Source organism: Mustela lutreola, chromosome 9 (assembly GCF_030435805.1).
Source record: "Mustela lutreola isolate mMusLut2 chromosome 9, mMusLut2.pri, whole genome shotgun sequence".
NCBI lineage: Eukaryota > Metazoa > Chordata > Mammalia > Carnivora > Mustelidae > Mustela > Mustela lutreola.
The window spans coordinates 126,339,003-126,359,427 of NC_081298.1; the positions used below are offsets into that span (position 1 = coordinate 126,339,003).

Below are 20,425 nucleotides of genomic sequence, written 5' to 3' on the forward strand. Positions count from 1 at the left end.
CCTGGGATCGAGCCCCATATCGGGCTCTCTGCTCCGCAAGCAGCCTGTTTCCTCCTCTCTCTCTGCCTGCCTCTCTGCCTACTCTGATCTACAGAGATCTCTGTCTGTCAAATAAATAAATAAAATCTTTTTAAAGACAAAATAAAATAAAAAATATTTATTTATTTTCAGGGGCATCTGAGTGGCTCAGTTGTTTAAGCGTCTGCCTTTAGCTCAGGTTCTGTTCCCAGGCTCCAAGGATGAGTTCCACGCCCAGCTGCACATCAGGCTCCCTGCCCAACTGGGAGCCTACTTCTCCCTCTCCCTCTGCCTGCCACTCCCCCTAACTGTGCTCTCATGCTCTCTCTCTGTCTCTCTGTCAAATAAATAAAATAAAATCTTTTAAAAAAAAGTCTTCTCAGGGGCTCCTGCCTGGCTCAATAGGTGAATCATGTGGCTCTTGGTCTTCGATAGTGAGTCTGAATCCCATGCTGGGTGTAGAAATTACTCAAAAATAAAATCTTTTTAAAAAAAGGCTTCTTGGGGCACCTGGGTAGCTCAGTGGGTTAAGGCCTCTGCCTTCGGCTCGGGTTGTGGTCCCAGGATCCTAGGATCAAGCCCTGAGTCGGGCTCTCTGCTCGGTGAGGAGCCTGCTTCCTCCTCTCTCTGCCTGCCTCTGACTGCTTGTGATCTCTGTCTGTCAAATAAATAAATAAAATCTTTTTAAAAAAAAGTCTTCTCATCGGCAGAAGAGTTTATTAATTGTTTCATCTGAGTCTCATGGCCACTCCATAGAAATTATTCCCCTCCTCCATCCAACTGTTTTTTTTTTTTTTAATATTTTATTTATTTATTTACTTACTTATTTACTTACATAGGGAGGGGAGGAGCAGAGGGAGAGGGACAAGCAGACTCCCTGCTGAGCCCAGAGCTGAGGGGGGCTCCATCCCAGGACCAGGAGATCATGACCTGAGCCAAAATCAAGAGTTGGAGGCTTAACTGACTGAGCCAGCCAGGCGCCCTCTAGTTGTTTTAAACAGATGAGGAAATTGAGGCTAGAGCAAGATAAGAGATTGCTCAAAGTCACACCATTCTGGATGGCGATCAGAAGTGCAAGTTGAACCCGAGCTTTGTTTTATGCAAATTCTGCGTCTCTTTCTGCTATAGAAAAGAAATTGATCAGGGAAGATGTCCAGAGGAGGAAGTGCTTGAACTGCGCCAGTGGCAGGCTGCCAGGTGTAGAAGGGTGACAGCGCCCTCTGGGCAAAGGCACAAGGATGCAACACAGCACGGTCAAAACAAGGTTCTTAGAATGAGAGGTCCTTGTGGACAAGGAGCTCAGCAGGCCCCGGGGGAACTGCTTGAAGGAATGAACTTCTGGACCGCAGGTTCTCTGTGGGAGAGTACCTGGAGGGGAGGCTGGGAAATTAGGCCGGGGTCAGAAGATGGTGGGGCTTGTATACGTGTTGGAAGCCTAGAAGAAGAGGAAGAGGAGGAAGGCAGGGGACCCGGGTACATGTGCAGAGAAGACGTGAAGAGAGAATCAGCTGGAAGGTGGTTTCAAGAGACAAGGGGAAGGCCAGAAGTAAACCAGGCTCAGGAGAAGGGAAGGGAAGAATCGAGAAACATGCAGGAGTCAAGGTACCTAGCGACCCTCCGAAGGGAAGGGGGGACGTGTCCACGTCTGCAGGCTGAAAGACAGGAGCAGTGGAGGGATGGAGGATGGTCTTTGGAGGGAACAAGTGTGGGTGGTGGATACCCCAGTCCCAGGTAGGCTGCGACCTCAGCAGTCCCTCTTAGGTTGCGTGCCAGAGAGGGAGGGGCCTCCCGGACCGGAGAAGGCATCTGCAACCTGCCAGAACCGGGTTAACAAAGGCAGGACTACAATTCCCAGCATGCTCGGGCCCGGTGGGGTGACGGCGGGCGGTGTCTGCGCCGCACCCGCCTGGTGGGCGCGGGACCCACCAGGCTCGGCACCCGAGCCTGTAATTCCGGAGGGGTCTGCGGGGGTGCGAGCAGGCGATGCCCCCTTGTTCCCAGCGCGCGGGCCGCGCCGGGCTCGCGCCTCCCGCCCCGCAGCCCCGCCCCTTACCCCACCCCAGCCGGGCGGCTTAGCTGGGGCCGCAGCGCGGCGGCAACATCACTCTCGCCGCCGCTGCTCCGCCCCATCCCCTTCTGTTTTTCTCTCTCATTCTCCGGTGGCAGCGGCGGGGAAGGTGGAGGCAGGGGCAGCAGCAGCCGCGCGGGCTGCAATGAATGATCCCCCAGCGCGGGGGGAGGACTCCAGGTGAGCCTCTGCCCTCGGGAGGGCCGGGACCCCCGGCCGCCCAGGACCTGCAGCCCCCGCCATGGATCCCTAGAAGAGGAGGAGGAGGAGAAGACAGCTTCGCCGCCCACCCCCCATCCCATTTTCCTCTTCCTTTATCTCATTGTTGCGGTAGCTGTTTACGGCAGCGCTCCCTCTGCCCCAGCATGGGGCGGGCTCCGGGCACTGCCATTCGGCCGGCGCGGCTCCCGCGGCTGCCGGGGGATTCTGCCTAATTCCCCCTGCCCGGCCCGTGCAGCGAGGACCGGAGAGCGGTGGAGGCCCGGACTGCAGCAGCGGCGGGGCCACCTCCCAGCATCCCCACCCTAGGAGGCTGCATGCGGATTGAAGAGCGGCGCCTGGGGGCTGGGCTGGCCCCGCTGATCCCAACCTAGGGAGGCCAGCAGGACCGCCCAGGCTGCGGAGGGGCCCTGGGGAGCAGGAAGGACAGAGCATCAAGATGGCCAGTAAAACCAAGGCCAGCGAGGCCCTTAAGGTGGTGGCCCGGTGCCGCCCCCTCAGCCGGAAGGAGGAGGCTGCTGGTCACGAGCAGATCCTGACCATGGACGTGAAACTGGGCCAGGTGACCCTGCGGAACCCCCGCGCTGCCCCAGGGGAACTGCCCAAGTCCTTCACCTTTGATGCCGTGTATGATGCCAGCTCCAAGCAGGCAGACTTATATGATGAAACCGTGAGGCCCCTGGTAGACTCCGTACTTCAGGGTTTCAATGGCACGGTGTTTGCCTATGGCCAGACGGGCACCGGCAAGACCTACACCATGCAGGGGACCTGGGTGGAGCCCGAGCTGCGGGGGGTCATCCCCAATGCCTTTGAGCATATCTTCACCCACATCTCTCGCTCCCAGAACCAGCAGTACCTGGTTCGGGCCTCCTACCTGGAGATCTACCAGGAGGAGATCCGGGACCTGCTCTCCAAAGAGCCTGGCAAGAGGCTAGAACTGAAGGAGAACCCGGAGACCGGTGTCTACATCAAGGACCTCTCCTCCTTCGTCACCAAGAACGTCAAGGAGATCGAGCACGTGATGAACCTGGGGAACCAGACCCGGGCGGTGGGCAGCACGCACATGAATGAGGTCAGCTCCCGCTCCCATGCCATCTTCGTCATCACTGTGGAGTGCAGTGAGCGGGGCTCAGATGGCCAGGACCACATCCGTGTGGGCAAGCTCAACCTGGTGGACCTGGCTGGCAGTGAGAGGCAGAACAAGGCAGGCCCCAATGCCGCCGGAGGGACGGCCACACAGTCCACGGGCTGCGGCAGCGGTGGAGGTGGGGGTGGTGGCGGCGGCGGCGGTGGTGGTGGTGGTGGTGGTAGTGGTGGAGAGAGGCCTAAGGAAGCCTCCAAAATCAACCTCTCGCTGTCTGCCCTGGGCAACGTGATCGCTGCTCTGGCAGGCAACAGGAGCACCCACATCCCCTACCGGGACTCCAAGCTGACCCGGCTGCTCCAAGACTCTCTGGGGGGGAACGCCAAGACCATCATGGTGGCCACTCTGGGGCCGGCTTCTCACAGCTACGACGAGAGCCTCTCCACCCTGCGCTTTGCCAACAGGGCCAAGAACATCAAGAACAAGCCCCGCGTGAACGAGGACCCCAAGGACACGCTGCTGCGGGAATTCCAGGAGGAGATCGCTCGCCTGAAGGCCCAGCTGGAGAAGAAGGGGATGCTGGGAAAGCGGCTCCGGAGAAAGAGCAGCCGCAGGAAGAAGGCCGTGTCGGCCCCAGCTGGGTACCCCGAGGGGCCGGTGATAGAGGCCTGGGTGGCCGAAGAGGAGGATGACAACAACAACAACCACCGCCCACCCCAGCCCATCCTGGAGTCAGCCTTGGATAAGAACATGGAGAATTACCTGCAGGAGCAGAAGGAGCGCCTGGAGGAGGAGAAGGCGGCCATCCAGGATGACCGCAGCCTGGTGAGCGAGGAGAAGCAGAAGCTGCTGGAGGAAAAGGAGAAGATGCTGGAAGACCTAAGGCGGGAGCAGCAGGCCACGGAGCTGCTCGCGGCCAAGTACAAGGTAAGGGCCCCAGACAGCAGCGGGACTCCAGAGGTGCCCAAGGGGATCTGGGCTGGCAGGCTTTTCTTTTCGGGTCTTTGATCCTACCTGAAGCAAGGTGTCCTCCCTCAGCACAACACGCTTGCCTTCCTGCCCAATACTCCCCTGGAGCAGCCAGGGAAATAAATCCCCACAATTCTGGGCTGCCGGGCAGAGCATCCCAGGAGCTCTTAGGAGGACAGACAAACCACACACGCGCACACACACACACACACACACACACGCGTGCGCGCAAAGCAAAGCAGGCAGGTGGTCTTTCAAGCCGGGGAGCTTGGGTTGGTCTGACCAACTGCCTGTCAGTCTCTGTTGGTGGCCGTCAGGATCAGTCAGGTCCTGAGGCAGGGCCTCAGCCCCATTTGGGGGTGGGTTCCCTTGCATAGCCGCCTCCCCTGGGACTTCCTCCCTCTGTAGCACCTTCACACCTCACACCATTTTAATAATATCTGACATTTGGATAGCACTTCCCAGTCTACCAAATGCCCCACAGACACGATCTCATCTGATCCTTAGCCATCCGGGGCACTGGTTCTTAAGCCCCCATTTTATGGGTGAGAAACTAAGGCTCAGAGGTGCAATGACCAAGGTACCATCCTACCAGGTGACAAAGCTGAGGTGGAGCGCACGAACGCTGTGCTCTTTTGGTTCTGGGATAGCCAGAGGAACTAGGAATGGATCCTGCCCCCTGAAAGCAGCCATAGGACCCATGCAGGGCCCAGTGCTTGCTAGAATTAGGAAGGAGATCCAGAGATCATGGGGAGGGTAGGCGAGAGCACTGGGCTCTACCCTGGAGAACTGGAGTCTGGGCCTAGCTATTCTATCGCTCATCGAGTGACCTTGTGTAAGTTACTTTTTCCTTTCCTAAAGCCTCAGCTTCCCTTTTTGTAAAACTGAGGTAGCCTGGGTGATCTCTGAAATTCTTCGAAGCTGAGAAGCAAACTGCCCCCCCCCCCCCCCCCCCCGCCACCCAGGCTTCATCCCAGCAAGATCTAATTTCCCATTGCCCTGAGAGCTATCCAGATCTTCCTGCTGGGGCCTCCAGGCACAAGGTGGGGCTAAGCTACAGAGGGCTCTGTCAGACCAGCCACAGACCTGTTCAGTTTCATTGCCGCAGATGCCACAACTCAATGTTCCAGGCATTTCCAGGTCCCTGGACTCCTCAGTGCTGAGGGTTGGAGGGAGGACACAGGGAACCAGGAGCTGATCACTTGCTGGAGAGAACAAAACATAGCTATTTTTTATGCCCTCTCAAGAGTGTGGGCTGGGGAGCAGGGAACTCAGCCTGGGGAGGGAGAGTGGCGGCTGCTGGGAAGGTGGGCAGATGAGCTGTGTGCCATTGTCTGGGTTATGGGAATGTGCTGCTGCACAGGGGCTCTGGCCTTGTGTCTTTAATATTTAATTCACCTCCATGAGCTCAGCAAGGGTTCTGCTGAGATGCTTCCTCAAAGAATGGCCCAGAGGCCTGGCACCTTTGGGGCCATCTGGGGAGAAGCAAGATGATAGCCGAATAGTTAGACTCAGCCCTCCCTAGGAGGAAAGGAATCCAGGCAATCTGGTGCTTTCCACTGGAAAATCTTACATGGGCAATCTGTCATTAGTTTCATTACCAAGGGAAGCCCCTTCCCCCTTACTTCCCTTCTCCACCCTCATTCCCCTTAAAGCTGGGAGGCAGTGGAGGCTAAGACAGTACAGAAGCACACTTCAGCCCTGAGGAAATGGGAGAGGGGTTGGTGTGAAGGATCTAGCAGATCCTTCCCATTGGGAACAATGGGATCTCCCACTCTTGGCAACTGACCAGCTCCCTCAGTAAGATTCTTGGATCTAAGGCAATGTGGGGCAGAAATAAGAGGACAGTCAAGAAGTCAGGGCAGCCAGCGCCAGAATTCTTGCAATAGAGGTATGGTCCACAGAACCCTCCTTCTTAGAGGTGGCAGAGGCCTTGGGAAACTGAGGCCTGGCCTTGCCCAGGGCCATATAGGTGAGTTAATGAGATCCCAGACTCCTTATGCTTGATCCAGCCTTTTCCCCTTACGCCCGAGTCCTAACGTTACCTGTGCTACCTGATAATCAGAATAATTCATTTTTATGTAACACTTTGACATCTTCATCTCAAGCTACCCCAAGAGATGGGTGTTCCTGTCCCCATTTGACAGTTAAGAAAACCAAGACTGGGGAGCTGGAATGCCTGTCTCTGTGCCCCTGGGCTGAGAAAATAGTGGAGCGAAGACTGGGACTCAGGTCTCCTTGTGCTCCCTGTTCTTCCCAAGTCATCACCATCCCTCCCTGTCTGCTCACTGTGTGACTCAGGGCCAAGGCTTTTGCCTCTCTAGGCCTCAGGTTTCTATTCTCCTAATGAAGAGAAGTCTGACATATCTCCCTGGAGACTGATGGACATGGTCACTATGTGCCAGGCTTTCAGACATGAGGGAAGGGGGCAGGTTGGCTGGGAAATTCCAGGAGGGGAATGAGTCCGTATCCTGTGACTTCTTGTCACACCCAACCCAGGACAAACACGAACAAGACAACTTGAGTGGAGCCTGGACAGAGAACCCCAACCTCTTCTTATTCCCAAGGCACGGCCTGATTCTGCATTGGATCTTCCTAGGATGGAGGAAACAATTTGAGGGCTCTTGAGAGATCACAGATTAGAGGGGAGGAGCACATCAGAGATAATGCCAGGCCTGCCTATTTCACAGGTTTGTGCTCAAGATGAAATGAGATCATTAGTGGGAGGGCGTTGGAAATAAGTTGAAAGGACCAAATAAAGGGAGGGGCATTAGCAGCCACAGGGTGGCCTCTGTCGATCAAGCCGGGATCCAGTGATCTGGGGGACTGACATCTTTGCTGTTAGCTTGACTCTTTTCTCCACCCCCCGCACCCCCACCGGCCGATCCCAGCTGCCTCGCCATAACCCTACAGCTCTGGAAGCAGAGCTGGGCAAGAAAGAGCCAGGAGGACTCAGAAGAGAGGGAGCTCCTGCTCCCTTCACTGAGCTTTTGCTCCCCATCTGCTGCACACTCTCTCCAGGTCCCACTTCTCAGTTTCGGCAGCAGCTCCCCTAACCGCCTCCCCCCATTCCCTTCTTCCAGTTCACACCACCCTCTGGGGGCTTCGAAGCCAGAGCTGGTACGACCTACTGCCCTCATTCTCTCCGACTCCTCTTACAGCCTGGCCCGCCTGCTTCCCCTGCCTGCCACCTCCGGGCTCCCTGTTTCCTTTGTTCTCCCCTCACTGTGTACAAACACCGAGCCTGTCTCCTTGGAGTCTCCTTTCATCTCTCCTTCCATATTCACTGGGGGCCCCGGGGGATGTGAGGGTGTGCAAATGCGTGCGGGCTCGTGATTGTGATCGGGCTGGTTTCTCACTAATCGTTCGCAGCCCTTCCTTACGGAGTATCCCCCAGGGGCTTGATAGCACGCTAGGCCTGTGAGGAAGCGGGTGCAGGGAGAGTCACAGACCCACAACTGAGGCTGGGGCTCAGACGTTCGTGCACAATGTGTGGACTGCAGTGAGGACCCGTGAAAGCGTGTGGATGGGTTGAGAGAAGGCCCACTTTACTCGCAGTTCATTGTGCAAGATCCTTGACTTTTGAACTCAGTTTTTTTGAGGGATTGGACCAGGTGCTTTCTGTAACTGATCCTAGATTCTTAGAAGGAAAGAAGGGTGGCTAAGGGACGTTAGGGTTGTAGATGACACAAAATGCTGGTTTCAGCTAAAAGGAGGGGTGGAAGAGGCACTGCCTGTTTATCCCCACGTGAGCAGGTCTGGAGGGAGAAGAGCTAGAACCCGGCTCTGTCTGCAGCGGGTGTAGAAGAGAGACCCTGCCGAAGTGGCGCCCACAGCCAAAGGGGCGAGGTCATCACAGAGAATGCAAACTACACTGAATGCTTACTGTCCACTCTGTGGCTCCCTCTTCTTCCCCCCACCTCTCAGCATGGGGATTAACCACAAAAAGGTTACCAAGAGGGAGATTCAAGCCCCAGAAACAGCAGTCATCACTATAAGGATGCTGTTTCCATAACACCTGCTATGTGCCAAGCACTGTACTACTGGTTATGTACACATGATCGAATTTAATCTACGCAAGCACCTTCCAAGAATGGTGTTGTTACTCTTCCCATTTTAGATCTGAGAAAACTGAGGCCCATAGAGGTTAAGTAACTTGCCCGAGGCCTCATAGTTTTATGTGGCAAATCTAGTTGAGCCCAGGTTGGTTAAACACAAAATGTGATCTTTTTTTTTTTTTTTTTTTTTTTTTTTTTTTAAAGATTTTATTTATTTATTTGACAGAGAGAGATCACAGGTAGGAAGAGAGGCAGGCAGAGAGAGAGGAGGAAGCAGGCTCCCTGCTGAGCAGAGAGCCTGATGTGGGACTCGACCCCAGGACCCTGAGATCATGAGATCATGACCTGAGCCGAAGGCAGCGGCCCAACCCACTGAGCCACCCAGGCGCCCCCAAAATGTGATCTTTTATGCTTCAAGATTTGGAATATCAGTTTTGGGAACTGGGTGCTAGGTGAAAACTGGCAGAAGCTTGTGCCATGGAATTTGAGGTGACAAAATCCAGTGGGCAGCTGGAAATGGATCTGTGGAGACTAGCAATGGAGATTCGGGGCCTGTCTGTAGAAGAGTACTCAAAGCGGACCCAGGCCTTCTGTTTTGGACATTCTCTCTGTCTAGTAAATGCGTTCCCAGATCAGGGCCTCCCATCCTGGTCGCTGCTGACGTTATTTTGTAGAGTGCTGTATTCAGATCATGTGCATCAGACACAGACAGGCCTGGGTTTCGTGAAAGACCTGTCACCTCATCTATAAAATGAAATAATAACAGTACCGACGTTTACGTTTTTGAGAGGATTAAATGAGATAATGTTAAAGTGCTTTGCACACTTCCTGGGATGTAAGCACAGCTTTTTATTACTGCCTAATGGACAGTCTCACTTGGCTTTGCCTTGATAAGTCAAACACACCACATTTTAGACTGGCATTCAAGACCTAGCAGAGACCGGCTGCCATATGTCTCCTCTGTCTTGACCCCACAAGCAAGCTACTCCAGTGAGAGACCTCACAGCCAGCTGGTCTACCTCAATCTTTTGAACCTAATATGTACCTCACTGCCTTTCTGCTGTTGCACTGTTTTTATATCCTGGATTGTCCTAGTAGCTAGGGTATGGGAATTAGGGTAGCAGACTAAGCTCAATATAAAGAACTTCTTAACACCTAGAAATGGACCGCTCCTAGAGGTAGCAGGCTCCAAACCGTGGAAGTGCTCAAGGAGAAATGGAGTGTCAGAGTTGCTCTAAAGGGATTCATGTATCAACAAAACCATTAATCTTGATTTCCTTTTAAGTCTCCTCCTCCTAAAAGTCCTTGATTGTTAAAAATACTCTTTTTTTGGGGGGGGGGGCACCTGGTGGCTCAGTGGGTTAAGCCTCTGCCTTTGGCTCAGGTCATGATCTCAGGGTCCTGGGATTGAGCCCCACATGGGGCTCTCTGCTCAGTGGGGAGCCTGCCTCCCCCCCTCTCTCTACCTGCCTCTCTGCCTACTTGTGATCTCTGTCTGTCAAATAAATAAATAAAATCTTTAAACAATAAAAAGAGAGAGAAGAGAATGGAGAGAAAAACAGGGAAGAAATAGAAGGGGATGGGGAAGAGGGGAAAGAGAAGTGAAGTCATAAAGGCCCAGGGCAGGAGGGAGAGCGTAGGTAAAGGGCTGAACAGCAGGGATCCTGGGGAGAAGCCCCCATAGGAGAGAAAGTGCTGTAGGGGACAGTTAACTACTCATCCCTGGCAGTGTTATCATTTCACAGAACTGTCGCGAGCTGGGGGCATTTTGTAATTATAAAGATTTGACTGGCAGGAAGCACTGAAGACTGACTAATACATTCCCATCAGAGGTCTGGGGCTTCAAGTTACATGGAGGCTCCGCAGGCCTTCGGGTCCAGTGTTGGGTTTCTCCCGATGTGCTTTGGCTGGAGGAGTCTATTACGCACGGCCCTCAGTCACAGCCAGCCCCCAGAGAGCACGACTGCATGAAGTGGGTGTGATAATGTTCTCTTTGTGCTCTGAGGACTTGGGGAAGGGCCTGGAATGCAGCTGGAGAAGGGCACCCTTCTCTGGCCATGTCCTGCTAGCCAGTTTTACCTGGCCAGTCTTGCACACTTCTGGAGCCTTCTGGGCCTGAGAGCTCCAGACCCGGGTGGCCTGAGAAGATAAGAAGATGGTTCCCTCCTCCCAAAGATGCAGCCCTTCAGCCCCGCCCTCTGCGCAAGGCACCCCACCTGTGCTCAGGGTTTAGGGGCCACTTGCTCTTGTAGTCTGGTGGATCTGGAATTTGTAATATCCTGAGAAATTCCTGGGCATTAACTCCCAGTCATACTAAAGAGTTCCTGCTTAGTTGTCTCCTTCTCCTGCCAGATGTCCCCAGCAGAGGAGGACCAGGACCTGGGCTGCTCTGTTTCTATAGCACTAGGTAATGGGCCTGCAGGCTTTCTCCTTTCTTGAGGTGAGTCTGCAAGATAATAATGGCAACCATAGTAATGACGATGACAGCTACCATTTCTTTATTTTTTTATTTTATTTTTTTTAAAGATTTTATTTATTTGACAGAGATCACGATTAGGGAGAGAGGCAGACTGAGAGTGGGGATGGGGGTCGGGGGAAGCAGGCTCCCTACTGAACAGAGAGCCCAATGCGGGGCTCGATCCCAGGACCCTGGGATCATGACCTGAGCTGAAGGCAGAGGCTTAACCCACTGAGCCACCCAGGTGCCCTTTTATTTTATTTTTTTTTTATTTTAAAGATTATTTATTTATATATTTATACATTTATTTGAGAGAGAGAAACTGTGAGAGTGAGAGAGCACAAGTATGGGGAGTGCCAGAGGGAGCAGAAGAGGGAGCAGGAGAAACAGGCTTCCCACCAAGCAGGGAGCCCAGTGTAGGGCTCCATCCCAGGACCCTGTGACCATGACCTGAGCCAAAGGCAGACGCTTAACCAACCGAGCCACCCAGGTGCCCCGAGAGCTACCATTTCTTCAGTGCATGTCTAACACCAAGCATGCCGCTGTTTTCATGTGCATTCGTTTTCTTTAATCCTCACAATAACACCATGAAGTAGTACTATTTTAATCTCCATGTGACAAATGAGGATGCTGAGACTCCTTAAGGAAGGAACAACCCAAGGTCACATGCCTTGGAAGTACTGTGGCCAGAATAGGAGCCTCTGTCTGCCTGACTCCAGAACCCATGATCTGTAACCCCCCACACTATACTACCAGCTTCGGAAATGAAAGATTCCTGCCAGATCCCTAGCTAATAGGCCCCAGTGGGAGCTCTTGTCTGTGGAGATGCTTAGCTCAACCCATCTCTGTCCTTCCTAATGATGCAAACCCCCAGCCTCCGACTCACCTGGCTCTGTCCATTCATATAATCAACAAATCTTTTTTAAGTACCCATAACCAAGAACATAAGTTAGCAGGTATAGTTAACGAAGTCTTCAAATTTTTTAGATTTCTGGAAGGAATCACGAGAATTCACCAACAGTAGTTATTTCTAGGAATTTTAGTGGGGAAGGGGGGGGCTTTTATTTATTATTTATTTACTTTATACTTTTTTTACTTTCACTATAAACATATGTTTTGTTAAATAAAAACTAACCTAAAAATTTAAGTGAGAAGAAAATATAAAAGAAATGTGTTAACACCTCTTTGGAAGATTGGCTTAAAAATAATGAATAACTGGGGCACTGGGAAGGTTTAGTTGGTTGAGCGTCAGACTCCTGATTTCCGCTCAGGTTATGATCTCAGGGTCGTGGGATTGAGCACTGCGTCGGGCTCTGCGCTCAGCACGGAGTCTGCTTGTCCCTCTCCCTCTGCTCCTTTCCCCTCCCTCCCTCTCTTTCTCTGGGATAAATAAGTAAAACCTTTTTATTATTATTATTATTTTTTAAAGATTTTATTTTATTTATTTGACAGACAGAGATCACAAGTAGGCAGAGAGACAAGCAGAGAGAGAGGAGGAAGCAGGCTCCTCGCTGAGCAGAGAACCCCACATAGGGCTCGATCCCAGGACCCTGAGATCATGACTTGAGCCGAAGGCAGAGGTTTAACCCACTGAGCCACCCAGTGGGTTTTTTAAACCTTTTTAAACAAATGAATGATTGGGGCCCTGGGTGGCTCAGTTGGTTAAGCATCTGCCTTAGGCTCGGGTCGTAGTTTCAGGGTCCTGGGACAGAGCCCAGCTCGTTGGGCTCTCCACTCAGTGGGGAATCTGCTTCTCCCTCTCACTCTCCCTCTCTGATCTCTCTCTCAAATAATTCTATAGAATCTTAAAAATAATAAGTTAAAGGGGCACCTGGGTGGCTCAGTTGTTAAGTGTCTGCCTTTGGCTCAGGTCAGGATCCCGGGATCCTGGGATCAAGCCCCACATCAGGCTCCCTGCTCAGCGGGAAATCTGCTTCCTCCTTCCCACTCCCCCTACTTGTGTTCCCTCTCTCTCTGTCTCTCTATCAAATAAATAAATAAAATCTTAAATAATAATAATAAATTTAAATTTAAAAATGAATAATTGAGGGAGACCCAGTGTTGATAATAATTCTCAGTGATACCCAGTTATGGGCAATCCTGTGACCTTGGACAAGTCTCTTCCCCTCCCAGGGACTTTAAGAAATCATCCGTAGGTGCTTCCTTGCTTTCAGTACTATTTGCTGATTCACCTGGGAAGCAGCAGGTCGGGAGCCCAGGGTTAGAGGTCAGCCTGAATGACAGGCAGTGGGAACTGGAGAGGAATGACCAACCATTGCCTGGGAGCCACCGGCCACATGGATGGCTTCCTGGATGACCCACGGAAGCCCCTTGGGCCCATGCCTCGGCTGTCAAATGCTGAGTCTGCACTTGAAGCCTCGTTAGGTCTCCTCAGTCCTGACACTGTAGCATTCTATTGTTGGCCAGAGGGGAACAGGGGGGAAGGAAGAAGTTAGGGATCAGGTCTGAGATGCTTATGGTTTTCTCACTGAAGTCGATGGGCTGATTTTTTTTTTTATTCCTTCTTTTCTCTGAGGGGCATCGATGTACTACTGGGCATCCACACCCCCGTCCGGGACAAGGCTGCGGGTGGAGTCCAGCTTACCTCACTCCCCAGCCAATACGTTTCCTGAGCCCAAACTGTCTCCTTCTTAATGAGAGAATTCCCAGCCTTTGAGACGTGCATCATTTCTGTTGTGTCTTAAGCCATCCAAGGAGACTGAAGGCAGGAAACGGTCTGGGTCTCCTGATTTTGGTTCCTCAGGGCAGAGAATCACTGAACTTAGCACTGTTCTTCCCTTTCCTGTTGTCTCCTTTGTTTCTTTTTCCCTTACTGCTGGCTTCTCGAAGTCTATAACCAGGGAGCCCCAAAAGGAGAAATCGTTCTGTGGCAGTCGGAGTGGCTGTAATAACAGAGGAAAGCAAAGATGGTCCACTAATTGGGGTTTTTTGCTCTTTGTGATGAGTCGTGAGTACCCGTCAATCAGATACTGATTGACAAGTAACCACTGACACAGGATTGTGGGTAAGTGATTTATCACTTACCGAGTAATTTCACCTCTGTAACCAACTCACCACTTACCAAAGCCTGCAAGGTTAGTGGGTGCTCTCTTCCGTTTTCCAGATGAGAAATCAGATGCCTTAGATGTCATAGCAAATAGGGTGGCCAGGGCTCCTGGGAGGCTCAGTGGGTTAAGCCTCTGCCTTCGGCTCAGGTCATGATCTCAGGGTCCTGGGATTGAGCCCCGCATCAGGCTCTCTGCTTGGCAGGGAGCCTGCTTCCCCCCTCCCCGGCTCTCTCTGCCTGCCTCTCTGCCTACTTGTGATCTCTCTCACTCTCTGTCAAGTAAATAAAATCTTAAAAAAAAAAAGGGTGGCAGAGCATGTACTAGCATTCAGACTGTCTGACCTGCCCAGTGCTCTGGCTGTGGTCCCTCCATGGAACCCAGGAGGCAGCCTTTCCCACGAGCATCCCAGCACTTGACTTCTCTCCGGGAGGCTAGAGATCCTGACAACCTCCCCGAATCCCATAATTAACACCCTCATCCCCTCACCTCAGAGGCCCCCATAAGGCACCTCGGGTAGAAGCATCTTCAGCAGAGATCTGCCTGGCTTAGCTCTCAGAGAAAGAAATGGTGCCCTGAGCTTTCCTGATCTGGCAATGTTACCGAGACCAAATGCTGCTGCTCTCCAAGGCACCTTGCTGCCTGAGCCTGGGAGAAAGCTGTGGCCCAGGGAGAGGGATACCAGTGGAATTAAGAGGCTGGTGTTCAAATCTCACCTCTGCCATTTGCTGGCTCCGTCAGCTGGAGGGAGTCCGTCACCTGTCTGAATCCCTGTTTTCTTTTATGTCCAGTGGGGATCATACTCGTTATCTCGCATGGTTCTTATGATGACCAAATAGGATGATTCGTTTAAAAGGGAACTAGCCCAGCTGCAGGCACGTGACAAGTTGCCTCTGAGACTCCTGTCTCCTGCAGCATGTGAGAGATGAGCTGGCAGTGGCCGAGCGGAGCCTATCTGGCTTCTCTGTGAAATCATACCTGATAGTATCTTCTCAGACAAGTGGCTGGCTGGGCCTGCTGTCTCCTCTCTGGCTTTTCAGATCAGCCTTAATGAGTACTGGGGGCTGGGGAGTGCCTGGGTGGCTCAGTGGGTTAAGCCTCTGCCTTCGGCTCAGGTCATGATCTCAGGGTCCTGGGATCGAGCCCCGCATCAGGCTCTCTGCTCAGCAGGGAGCCTGCTTCCTCCTTTCTCTGCCTGCCTCTCTGCCTACTTGTGATCTCTGTCAAACAAATGAATAAAATCTTTAAAAAAAAATGAGTCCTGGGGCCTCCTCCCTGCTCCTTCTGGTCTTGCACCGGGCTTGCTCCTTGAATAGGAAGGGGTGAACCTCTGAGTACCCCCAGCTGAGTCCATAGAGTCACATAGAGTCACATGGTCCCTGTGATGGGCTTGACCGTTCGCTGTCACGGCAGTTGACTTGCCTCCAAAATCGGGAATCAAGACCCTGATCAAAATGGGAAATTACTCAGAAAGAGCATAGTTGATGTAGGAACCATACATATAAAAATGCCTTCATTGTGAGACTCCAGACTTAGACGACTCCATCTCTGGGCCTCAGTTTCCTAATCTGTCAAGCAAAGAGGATTGGGCTTGAAGGTTCACTGAGGCTGCCTTAGTTATGCCGCGATTTGTAGCGGTTTCTCAAGAGTCAGACCCATGTTCCTGAGTTTCCCGCCCTGCCTCTTCCACCCCCACAACCGCTGCTCGCCTTTTAGTTACACTGGACTGATTGAGAACCAGTAAGACCAAACCCAGTCTTCTCTGCAGGCTCCACCCACCTATCTTTTGCCATGAGGGATCACAAAGGCAGCATTAACTCCAGAGGCTAAGAACCCCAGGGAACTTTTCCTGGGGACTAGGACCCCAGGCATAATGATAATTATGCCTCTGCTTAGTATCCCCAAGCCTGAAGGGGGACCTAGGGATTTGAGACTACACTGTCCCTCCCTGCCCTCCACAGATGCTGGTAAGAACAGAGATCTGATGAAGAGGAAGAGATGGGGCACCTGGGTGGCTCAGTGGGTTAAGCCGCTGCCTTCGGCTCAGGTCATGGTCTCAGGGTCCTCGGATCGAGTCCCACATCGGGCTCTCTGCTCAGCAGGGAACCTGCTTCCCTCTCTCTCTCTCTCTCTCTCTCTCTGCCAGCCTCTCTACCCACCTGTGATCTCTCTCTGTCAAATAAATAAATAAAATATTTTTTTAAAAAAAGAAAGAAAAGAAAAGGAGGAGATGGCCAGTGGTATCCTCAGAAAAATGGGGGGAAATTAAAAGCAAAAGCAAAAACCAAGCAAAACCCAAAAAAAAAAACCCAAACCCTGTTTCTAAGCAAAGAACTGAAGTCGTGCATGATGCATTTCAGAGCGTGGGGGGGAAACAGCCAGCATGGGCTATGACTGGGGAGAAGGTAGCGGCTGAGACCTTGCACCTGGATTGGGGCCCACCCACAGATTTTGTGCCAGGACCAGCCCCCTCTTCTAGCACAAGACAGGCTCTGTCAGGCAGGCTTGGCTGATCGTGTGGGCTAGGAAAGTGGGCAAGCCTTGGCGAGTCACCAGAAAGGCAAATTCAGTTGTCATTCAGACCACGTTTGCGCTGGGTCTCAGCGGGGCTAGCAGAGAAGCATAGGGGCAGTGGACGAATGGAATTGGGTGATGATGGACATTCAGAAATCATCCAGAATTCTCTTCATGGAGGTCAGGACCCGGCTCAAAGGGGAGATCCTGAAGCAGGGTTCAGGTCCAAGGAAGGGATCTAAGCTGAAGGCCGAGGAGCAGGAACCAACAGAGAGAAACTTGTCCTGGGAATCACGTCATGGGGGGTGGGGGAGGGGCTTAGAACCTGGGGGGCCCTGGGAGTCTTGGCTGATACATCAGATTCCAGGCCTGATTGGCAGCTCAAATCCCGCCTACCCGTGTCCACATGGGTTTCTTGAATCCAGAATTTTGAATGAAAAGAGCATGAGACTTAGGTGTGGGTAGTTGGAGAAGGTGGAGGCTGAACAAAGCATTGTTTGAATCAGAGGTCTGGCTCCTTACTTAAAAATCACCAAGAGGGGCGCCTGGGTGGCTCAGTCAGTTCAGTGTCAAATCTGGAAAAAAAAAAAATCACCAAGAAAAAAAATAATTAAAAAAATGCATAAAGGGGTATGCCGTGAAAGGAGAGATCAGACCTCCACAAGTCCACCTCAACAATTTAGAGAATATAAAACCAATGGAGGTTCAATTTTATATCTATTATCATAGCAAATTTTAAAAATAATGATAATTATGCCTATGACAGTATAACAAAAATTGTTCCATTATTTATTGCTGGCAGTCATTTAAGTGGTATAACTTTTTTTTTAATATTTTATTTATTTATTTGACAGACAGAGATCACAAGTAGGCAGAGAGACAGGCAGAGAGAGGAGGAAGCAGGCTCCCTGCTGAGCAGAGAGCCCAATGCGGGGCTCGATCCCAGGATCCTGGGATCATGACCTGAGCTGAAGGCAAAGGCTTTAACCCACTGAGCCACCCAGGCACCTAAGTGGTAAAATTTTTTAAGATTTTATTTATTTGAGAGAGCACAAGTAGGGGGAGCAGCAGAGGGAGAGGGAGAAGCAGACTTCCCACTGAGCAGGGAGCCCAATGTGGGGCTCAGTTCCAGGATCCTGAGATCATGACTCCAGCAGAATGCAGCCGCCCAGCCAACTATGCCACCCAGATGACCCTTGGTGATATAATCTGTTAGAAAGGTAACTTCGGGGGCGCCTGGGTGGCTCAGTTGGTTAAGCAACTGCCTTCAGCTCAGGTCATGATCCTGGAATCCCAGGATGGAGTCCCACATCAGGCTCCCTGCTGAGTAGGGAGCCTCCTTCTCCTGCTGACCTCTCTCCTCTCATGCTTTCTCTCTCTCATTTTCTCTCTAATAAATAAACAAAATCTTTTTTTTTTTTAAAGATTTTATTTATTTACTTGAGAGAGAGACAGTGAGAGAGAGCATGAATGAGGAGAAGGTCAGAGAGAGAAGCAGACTCCCCATGGAGCTGGGAGCCCGATGCGGGACTCGATCCCGGGACTCCAGGATCATGACCTGAGCCGAAGGCAGTCGTCCAACCAACTGAGCCACCCAGGCGTCCCTCTAATAAATAAACAAAATCTTTTAAAAATAAAAAGAAGAAGAAAGAAAGAAAGGTAACTTTGCAATATGTTCTAAGATAGACAAAATGTTTATAACCCTTCATTAAGCGTCTGCTTTCAGCCCAGGTGGCAATCCCAGGGTCCTGGGATGGAGCCCCACATCAGCTCTCTGCTCAGCGGGGAGCCTGCTTCTCCCTCTTCCTCTGCTGCTCCCTCTGCTTATGCTCTCTCGCTCATGCTCTCTCAAATAAATAAAATCTTTTTTAAAAAAAGTTTTTTTAGGGCGCCTGGGTGGCTCAGTGGTTTAAGCCGCTGCCTTTGGCTCAGGTCATGATCTCAGGGTCCTGGGATCGGGTCCCGCATCAGGCTCTCTGCTCGGCAGAGAGCCTGCTTCCCTCTCTCTCTCTCTGCCTGTCTCTCCATCTACTTGTGATTTCTCTCTGTCAAATAAATAAATAAAATCTTTAAAAAAAAAAAAAAAAGTTTTTTTAGATGAAAAAAAATTATATGTACAAAGTTTTTTTTTTTTACAAGGGTGTTTATTGTAAACATTGTACACAACCAAAATATCTTTCTTATGGGGCTATTCAGATATAGTTAAATTATCTACTGTAAATATTATGCAGCCATTATATTTATAGTCACAAACCTTATGGATATAACAGGAAATTCTGGAGAGATTTGATAAAATGGAAATAGCAGGACATGAACTTATATTTATACCATATCTATTGGTGTGAAAAAATGATGTGTGCATTTGGAAAAATCTGGAAAAACAGGGAAAATTTAAAAAGGTGATTAGATGAGAAATATCTCATGAGAAAGTTTTTCTAATTTTGTTTCTGTACTTAATTTGATATTATTATTTTTTTTTTTTTTAAAAAGGAAAGACAATAAAACGTTAAAAATAGGTCCCCAGGTGCACCTGAGTGGCTCAGTCACTTAAGCATCTGCCAAAGCGTCTGCCTTTGGCTCAGATCCAGGGTCCTGGGATTGAGCCCCGCATTGGTCTCTCTGCTCGGCGGGGAGCCTGCTTCCCTGTCTCCCTCTGTTTCCCTCTCTGCCTACTTGTGATCTCTGTCAAATAAATAAAATCTTAAAAAAAAAAAATACAACTCTTTATCTCAGGGTCCTGAGTTCAAGCCCCACTTTGTGCATAGAGCTCACTTACAAAAAATGTGGCCCTAGAATCCCTTAATAAACTCTTAGATATTTAATACAGTCCTCCTGAGATAACAAATTCCATAAAGGCATTACCTTCTGTAAGCAGTAGAACTTCCCTTTATTTGTCCTTTTAAGTCCAAAGTATAAGCTCTTCCTCTATGTACCAGGATTGATTGGAAAAGTCCAGATCGTTCCTTTTCACACCTATTTTTATTTTTTTTTATTTATTTATTTTTAAGATTTTATTTATTTATTTGAGAGAGAGACAGTGAGAGAGAGCATGAGAGGGGAGAAGGTCAGAGGTAGCAGACTCCCCATGGAGCAGGGAGCCGGATGCCAGACTCGATCCCAGGACCCTGGGATCATGACCTGAGCTAAAGGCAGTCGCTTAACCAGCTGAGCCACCCAGGCGCCCACCTATTTTTATTTTATTTTTTTAATTACCTGAGCTCAGCGTCCAACCTGGGGCTCAAACTCACAACCCTGAGATCTAGAGTTTCAAGCTCTGCAGACTGAGTCAGCCAGGCGCCCCCACACCTGATCGTGCAGTTTCCAGGTCTATCTTCTTAACCTTTCTTCGTCTTTGCACACTGAAGAGTCCTATTTTTTAATAGCCCTTGGATGGTTTTAGCTGTCCTCTGGATCTCTCTCCCTCCTGCCTGTCCCCAGAGACGCAGCGATGGAACTACACACAGTAGCCCAGATTCAGCCGCATCACCACCATTTTATATTTGGGTGGAATGATTTTTGTTTTGTTTCCAAAAGGCCTTTATGGTGGTGGCTGGCCAGATGCTGGTGGCTTTTTTAGCTCTGGTGGCATATTAAGCCAATGTCTTCTGGGAACAATAGAGAATTATTCCCCCCACCCCGTGCTGTTCTTTTACTCTTTTCTTATTTTTTTATTTTTTATTTTTCAGCTTACAACTGACTGCTCCCAGCTATCATTTAATTCGTAGAGCTAGGAGTACTTCTTCCCAGAGCATAAAACTGTAACTGAAGCTCATAGGACGTTTTTTGTCAGCTCACACAGCCTAGAAATGCTCTCGAACATTAGCACTCAGGAAGATCTGGGGGCATCTGTGGGGCTGGGGGTCTGCCTGGTGCTGTCTTTCTTGCATGATTTCTACTGGCGATCAGTCCTGTCTTTTCATATCCACACATTTTTCCATCCAGAGACATGCCTGTTTGTTTCTGTTTCCTTTC

The 20,425-nt window shown here is 50.8% G+C and overlaps 1 protein-coding gene across 2 annotated transcripts in view; it reads left to right on the top strand.

Annotated features, from left to right (window-relative positions):
• The first annotated feature begins 2,138 nt into the window (after positions 1-2,138).
• The window catches only part of KIF3C (kinesin family member 3C), a 35,622-nt gene continuing 17,335 nt past the window's right edge, over positions 2,139-20,425 (top strand). The window contains exon 1 of one of the 2 annotated variants that reach the window (XM_059132451.1): positions 2,139-4,316. In XM_059132451.1, coding sequence (XP_058988434.1) covers positions 2,745-4,316 — 1,572 coding nt within the window. In that variant the 5' untranslated portion in view covers positions 2,139-2,744. The remainder of the gene's footprint in view (positions 4,317-20,425) is intronic. The other variant, XM_059132450.1, reaches the window with a different exon arrangement.